At 33.3% G+C, this 7,627-nt stretch overlaps 2 protein-coding genes across 2 annotated transcripts; one reads left to right on the forward strand and one right to left on the reverse strand.

Moving 5' to 3' along the window:
- Positions 1–332: 332 nt before the first annotated feature.
- Positions 333–2,348, forward strand: LOC137823633 (transcription termination factor MTEF18, mitochondrial-like). The gene has a single exon (XM_068628845.1). The coding sequence runs from the start codon at positions 425–427 to the stop codon at positions 2,180–2,182; it is 1,758 nt and encodes a 585-aa protein (XP_068484946.1). The 5' UTR covers positions 333–424; the 3' UTR covers positions 2,183–2,348.
- A 2,211-nt stretch (positions 2,349–4,559) lies between these two features.
- LOC137823634 (GDSL esterase/lipase At2g04570-like) lies at positions 4,560–6,368 on the reverse strand. The gene is made up of 3 exons (XM_068628846.1): positions 5,940–6,368; positions 5,171–5,660; positions 4,560–5,062 (listed from the first exon to the last, which is right to left on the reverse strand). The coding sequence occupies exons 1-3, from the start codon at positions 6,315–6,317 to the stop codon at positions 4,866–4,868; spliced, it is 1,065 nt and encodes a 354-aa protein (XP_068484947.1). The 5' UTR covers positions 6,318–6,368; the 3' UTR covers positions 4,560–4,865.
- Between the last annotated feature and the right edge of the window lie 1,259 nt (positions 6,369–7,627).

Genomic DNA, 7,627 nt, shown 5'->3' on the forward strand with positions numbered 1-7,627 from the left:
TGTGAAAAGATGTGTTGTTTTCAAAATGCAAAACCTAACATTATTATTTTCATAAAAAATATAATTTAAAAAATAAGAAATATATATATAAAAGGACATTGGTTGCCACTAAGTGAATTTAATCAGTAAGATAAAGAATTTTTATCTTATTGTTCAATCATATATAAACATAAAATTATTGTCATTTATGATAATTATTAAAGATTATACACATTTACGTATGAATGAACCTTTCAAAATAATTGCTAGAGGTAAAGTAAAATCAATTTTAACATAGAACAAAAATTAGGTCATTTGTCACCATTAATCAAGGGTTACCCTCTTCTTCACCCCCTTTCCATTGCATTGACCTTAGCCATAGCTGCCACTATAAGTTGTTTCATAAAATGTAGCATCTTGCATTGCGAAGGGTTATTTCTTCCCAATGATTTCCCACCTCAATCAAAACCATCCCTTTCTTTTCTTCCATGGTTCATATAAAAAACCCCTATCCACACAAAACCCGTTTCCCCTTTCTCCCAAAGTTCCAACCTTTCCTAGTTCTACAGCTATCCCTGTTCTTCAAGTTTCAAGGGTGCATTCCATTCACTCACACTTTTCCGTGAAACGGTTATCTCGGCAGGTAAAGGGGAAAGTGCAGGATGTGCTGTTAGATTACTTGCATTCGAGCAGGGGATACAGCTTCGCGGATGCAGAGTTCATTAGCAAAAACTCACCATGTTTTGTTCAAGGTTTGGTGTCAGAGTTTCATGGACAAGATGATGATGTTGCCACGTGTTTAAGGAAGTCGTTGTGGTACAATCCCATTAATGAGTTTGAACCATTCTTTGAGAGTTTGGGGATTAGCTCTCGTGAGTTGCATTTGTTTCTTCCACGTGGAATGATGTATTTGTCTGATGATCGTGTTTTGCTTGCCAATTTCCACGCTTTGAGTAACTATGGAGTTCCAAGGAATAGAATAGGGAAAATTTATCGAGAGGCAAAGGAGGTTTTTGGGTATCCTAATGGATTGTTGTTGTCGAAATTTCGAGGTTATGAACATTTAGGTTTGAGTAGATCCATGGTCATCAAGCTTGTTGTTTGTTGCCCTTCACTTTTGGTTGGTGAAACAAGTGTTGAATTGGCCATGGTTCTGGATTGGTTGAAGAAAATTGGCATTGGGCATGATTGGATTGGAAATTACATGTCTTCTTTGAAAACATATTACCCAAGAAGAATGCTTGATGCTATGCAATTTCTTCATAAAGTGGGTTATTCTGAAGAACAGATGCACGATTTGTTCAAGGAAAACCCTGCATTATTACTGGAAGGTCTTGAGAAGAAGCTTTTTGTATTTTTGGGTCTAGCATTTAAGTTAGGTCTCAATAAGAACGTGATGTATTCTTGTTTTGTAGAATATCCCCATATCTTGACTAACAAGTGTGCAAAAAATCTTTTGGGAGTGATTGGCTTTTTGCGTTATGTTGGAATGGATGTAGATGAAATTTCGCGTATTTTGTCTAACCACATGCATCTTCTGAGCTCACATCCTTTGAAAGGCCCTAAAGTTGTTTGTTTGCAGTTAAAACTTAGAAAAGCTGATCTATACCAAATCATAAAGGATGATCCACTGAAGCTAATTAGTTTGGCTTCAAAACTGAAACAGAATACTGATTTACAGTTATTGCGTGATGACCAAAGTAAGCATTTGGGGAAGACAACATTCTTGCTGAAGTTGGGATATTCTGAGAACTCTGAGGAGATGACAAAAGCAATAAAAAGATTCCGAGGGAGAGGTGATCAATTACAAGAGAGGTTTGATTGCCTAGTTGAAGCTGGTTTGGACTATAACATTGCAATCAAAATGATAAAATGTGCTCCTATGATTCTAAACCAGAACAAAGTTGTGATTCAAAAGAAGATTGATTTCTTAAGAAACATTTTAGGTTACCCATTAGATTGCGTCGTTGCATTTCCAGCATACTTGTGCTATGATTTAGAGAGAATCATGCTCAGATTTTCAATGTATGCTTGGGTGGCAGAAAGGAAAGCAGTAAAACCTATGATGGCCTTGAGCACTATCCTCGCATCCTCTGATGAAAAGTTTGTAAAATACATTGTGAATGCACATCCTGAAGGTCCAATCATCTGGGATGATCTAAAGAAGTTATTGCTAAAAGATAAGAGCCAACTCTTCCCTTAAGTTTTGTGAAGTGTCTATTTATGTTAATATATTCATTACTAAATCATTTTAGCCGATATAATTTTTTTCTTTTGATATAGGAAATGTCTTTGCAAATGAATAGGCTGTTTTTCTTTTATGCACAATAAAATTATATTTTAATAAAGAATTTTTATTCTTTTTATTCTTTGATGTTAGACTGGGGTCATTCATATTAGTACTAACCAGGCCTGAACGTGATAGCTTAATTTCCCCACACTTGACTTGGTTTTATTTATTTTGGACAATCACTAAACATTAAATGAACGTGTCAGTGAAAAAGGCATCCATTTACAGTAGATGTCTGATAAATCTGGTCAGGACAGCAGAAACTGTTATATTAACTATATAATGTTTTCATGGTAATTGAGATGATCTCCTTCTAAGAAGGCTTCTTTGCCATTTCTTTATGTGATGTTTCTGCAAAGAGTGTTTTATCACGGCTGGAAATGTGGCCTAGGAATAAAAGTTTCCCATGTTCAGTAGAATAGAATAGAATCAACATATTTCCTGGGTATATAAGATTCATAGGGATGCTAATATACGAATAAGCGAGAATACAATCTTCCCACCTTCACAGGTGAGAATAAAACTTTACTATGGTTATTGACTGTAAAAGTTACTAAAACTTTCCTTGGTCATTGATAGTAAATATATTTTTCCTTGGAAAGTTAAATAATAACCAAACTAATTTTATATTTTTTTTTTCTTCTAGGAATAAGATTTCTGGGAAAGAAATTTCCAAGAAAATGGTTTATTTGTAATGAAAAAGTTCTTGTACCAAATATTACTTTTTGCGTATCAATCAAAAGTACCAAATTCCAGGATAATCTATTTGTACTAATCAATGGAAAACAAGCTTCATATATGATGAAATGAATAACCAAAAGAAGAAACAAAATACATGAATAGTGAAAGAGGACAAGCTTTAATATCTCTAGTGGGAAAATATTTTGATACTGAAATGTTTATAGAAAATTTCTTCTTAAGATAATGCAACTTTCTTATTTATATATGGATCTATGATATTCACAGTTGAGTAATTGACTGAATCTTTTATCATAAAAGTCTGTTTCTTGCACTGTAAACAATATAACATGACATGATTTCTTCTTACAAAAGCATTTGCTTTGGTCTAAAGTGTGATGCAGCAAGTTAGCTCGCAACTCTTGCTCGCCAGGGGCAGAACCAAGCCATTTTCCTTAATCTTTCTTTCTTACCTTTAATGCTTTTACTACTTGAAGTATATGCTGCCAAAAATTGAACTGACTTATTCGTTTGTCATTATTCTCTTCATTGTCATTTTAATTGATTTGCTTGTTTTGTATAACGTGCTTTGCATTCTGCCTCTCGGTATATGTCATTTCGTGTTTTGTCCTCCTCTAGGCCTAATATTATGTTTGTTCCTTGTAATACTTAGAATATTTTGGTGTAGTTTAACAGGTGAAACTATAAATCATATGCATATACTTTTACTTCCGGCCATTGATAGTCGAAGGTATTGAGATTATTCCCTTTGTATCAGTCATAGATATCTGAATTATATAGGAATTTACAAGACATTGATCCTGTTAACTAAGGCAAAGAGAAACAATTATCTTATGAAACATAAATTGGTTTGGTTGGTGTACATATTAATAAATATATGAAATATACTTGGATATCTAGTTACAACATTTTCATTCCTTTTTTTTGCACCAGAGAGAGAGGGGGGATGGTTAGTTCAGTCCTAGGGTTTACACACACCAGAAATATTCCTTGATTCAAATTATGAGCCAAATTTGTTAGTCATGGGGGATAGGCAACTAGGTGAGTTTTTAATCATGTATATGATCCATCACAATTGAAGCAACTTAACTTGATGCAGCATATTATTCTTAGGACACCTTTGTACTTGCTTGCTTGCAGTTTTCTATTTAGTTTTGTTCTGAAAGCGCCAAAAATGGGCTTTATTAGTTGTATGATTTGGTATTGGTTGTACTAATGTACCTTCTTAAAAGTCAAGAGTTGTGTGATTTCATGATAAATTTGACAATCACAAGTGACTGACTTTCAGGAAATGTTCATGCACCGGTCTGGTTTTTAAAGAACATCTACCTTTCAAAAGCAATAGATGTCCTAGAAATGATGTCAAATTAAGATCTGATAATTAATAAAGAGCTGATATCAAGTTATCCACCAAGAGTTAATATGATAAGCATTTGTGAATCCAAGTTTGGATTGATTTCTTTAGTAGATGCTTTCTCAAAAGTGAATTTGGCAATGAGGTAAGCATTTGATTTTGACCACAAATCATTCCAGCCAAAGAAAGAACAGGAAGTTCTCTACTTCGGGGGTTTAAAATTTTCCAAACCATATATTGATATTACAAACTATAGACCCATTAACACAATAGGGCCATGATATATATATGTGAAGGAAAACATACATGGAGGACACCAAATATAGCAAAGTGCCTGAGAAGTATAAATACTATATATTGTTGAAAACAAAAGGACTTATTTCTAATTATCAGCACATTATATGGTGAATGTGCTGAGTAGACATACTTGTATATGTACACATCGACATGTAGTCATTCATAGAAAGGCCAAATGGCAGTTTATGGCGAATGTGCAAACATGAAGAGGCGGCAGTACATAAATAAAATTCCTCTAGAAGTTATTTATTGTAAAAATTGATATAAAACACGCAGCACCATGTACTTTGCAACGATACTATTTGTCTTCTCAGTTGGATGGAAAGAGTCCCAAAACACATATTTGGTAGCATCTGTGCAGCTGAACATTTGGCCCCTGCTGCATGCGTAACCCATCTCAAACATTCCAGTAGCACAACATGCCACTGAGGTTGACTCAAATCCTGTAGAGAAAAAAGTTGAATTAATTATTGTGCATCATAATTATTTTATATAAAATATTGTTATAGGTGTCACTTTTAAGATACATGGTTTTGGGGGTGACAACATACCATAAAGTTCAGGCTTTTTTATGATGCTCAACATAATGTAATACGGATTTGAAAACACCAATTTGATTCCAGAAAGCTCTTGGTTGAGCTTAGTGGTCAAATTCTTGAGCTTATCATTGAACTCCAAAGCTATGTTATTGAATCTGGCAACACATTCATTCCCACCAGCAATATTTGTGGTTCTTTCTAGTGGCAAGCATCCCATGGGAGGTAACCCTCCTAGGGATATCTTCCTAGCACCAAGATCATAGAGTCTCCGTATGAAGTTCTCAGCTATTCCAGCAAGAAAGGTTTGGTACTGTTCGGGTGTGAATTGGGATGCTCGACCAGGCATGGTATAGTAGTTCTCAAGGAAGTCATTTGTGCCAAGACTGATAAGGTGTAATGCATCAGTTATGGTCTCTTTTGCCTTGTTTTCACCAAGATAGGCACTCAAATTCTTTTGGTATCCCTTGTAGTACTCTAATTGCTTCCATAGTGGTATCACAGACTGCAACCAATATTCATTTCTTCAATATCAAACTAAACATGCATATATGTATACATTGATTATTCAAACATATTAGCTAGCTAATAAAACGGAATCAAAGGATAGACATGATATGAGAAAATACCAAGAATAAGATTCAGGAAAATGGGGTGTCTAAAAATCATTATAGAAAATTTGAGAAAACCAACAACGGCCTAGAAAGAAAAAAGAAAAGAGAGCTTGTTGAAAAGAAAAGAAAGCACTTTGCACTATGTATAGGTTGAAAGAGACATGAATTACCAGAACATCTGAAGTTGCATTATCATAACCAGTTGCTGCAGAAGCAAAAGTGACCCCACTCGCAAAATCTGAAATATTATACCTAGGATCCAAGTACGCTGGTACATAAGGTTTGAGGCCAAAAGCCTCAGAAATAAAATCCGTTGGTATCCTTCCGTTGCAAAACCTCCCAGTGGCTTTTCCACCTTCAAAGTCACGCCCATATGGTTGGAAATTGCTCCTTGCAATGGTGGGAATGAAGTTGTTGTTGCCGGCATCAACGGAAGAGTCGCCGAAGACTATGGTGGCCGGCACCTTGGCAACAGTGTCTCCTACTAAATGAAGGAGCACAATGTGGATGCATAGTAATGTTGTTATTCTTCTTCCATGCCCTTCCATTATGTGTGTGTTGTATAGGGTGACTTTGGAGTGTGGTAGGGAAGTGAACTTGTGATAAAATAAATATTGGTTAGGACTATTAATGGAACTTTGATCTTTTGGTGTTTGGGTGAAGAAGTTGTTGGGAACCATAATTGCTTAGACAAGAACACAGTTCTAAGGATGTGATGTGACCAGCATTCAAGAACTTTTAGAGGGGTAAATTATACATTAGCTTTCTTTTTTAGGAAAAAAAATACAAAGTTAATGTGTTTCTGCCAATAATTATAAAAATAATCACTTTAATCTTGTTATTTTCATTCTTTCATTATTAGTGAATTCCTATCAAAGAAGAAAAAGGAAAGTAGGAAACAGATGAAAAAAGTCATTTATTTTTTTATAATCATCATTAATAAAAGTATAGTTGTTAACATAATGGTATGTATGGTATGTTGTTAACATACCACATTTTTATGTGTTTCTTTGAACTCCAAACATTTTCGAAATAACGATGTTGACATGAATATTAAAAAATATGATATTTGGAATTTATTAAAAGAAATATAAAATGATAAAATTTGTGACATTTTGAGAAGTTAGAAACAAAATACACAAGTATTTGTCTAAAATAGGAGGAATACCATTGCTTTTAGAATGATTTTCTTTTGTAAGAGTAGTTATTTATATAAATTAAAAATAAAATGACAGTTAATATTGTTATACATTGAATACATTGTCTCAAATAAAAAATAAATATCTTAATATCACAATAACATATATTATATATTATTCACATATAATAAAGCAAAAAAAGGGAGGAGTCAACACTGAATCTCCTACGCGGTTGGAAACCGTAATTGCTTAGATAACAGCATTCATCATTTTTTTTTATTCAGTCAATGGTGGTTTACATAAAAAATAAATAGTGCTTAATGTATTCGAATAATTATAAATGTATCATTTATTTTATCTTTTTCTATTTCGAGAAAGAAATTCTGAAGATAAAATTTTATTTATATTAAATTAGTAAATTTTTAGAAAATAAGAAACAAGTGAAATGATAGTTTATTTTTTTATGAACATTAAAAAAACTATATACCAGCACCAATCAATCTTAAATATGAGGGGTTAAGAATAATTTTCATCAAAATTTTACATCATGTTGCAAATCTTAAATTCAAAACTAAAATACAACTACTTCTACTTATATAGGTTTTAATAAATTATCAAGATAGGGACGTTAGAAGAAAAAAAAACATTACACGTGGGATCGATGATTGTAAAGTAACATATAATATCGAAGTGTTATTTGTTGATATTGTAAAGAACTA

The sequence above is a fragment of the Phaseolus vulgaris genome, chromosome 8, assembly GCF_000499845.2.
Source record: "Phaseolus vulgaris cultivar G19833 chromosome 8, P. vulgaris v2.0, whole genome shotgun sequence".
Taxonomy (NCBI): Eukaryota; Viridiplantae; Streptophyta; class Magnoliopsida; order Fabales; family Fabaceae; genus Phaseolus; species Phaseolus vulgaris.

Excerpts from the sequence above, each read along its gene's own strand:
- LOC137823633 (XM_068628845.1), top strand. The coding sequence starts at position 425 with ATGATTTCCCACCTCAATCAAAACCATCCCTTTCTTTTCTTCCATGGT.
- LOC137823634 (XM_068628846.1), bottom strand. The coding sequence starts at position 6,317 with ATGGAAGGGCATGGAAGAAGAATAACAACATTACTATGCATCCACATT. Across the intron at positions 5,661-5,939 it reads ATGCAACTTCAGATGTTCTG|TCTGTGATACCACTATGGAA; the intron begins GTAATTCATGTC and ends TATTGGTTGCAG. Across the intron at positions 5,063-5,170 it reads AAAAAAGCCTGAACTTTATG|GATTTGAGTCAACCTCAGTG; the intron begins GTATGTTGTCAC and ends TTTTCTCTACAG.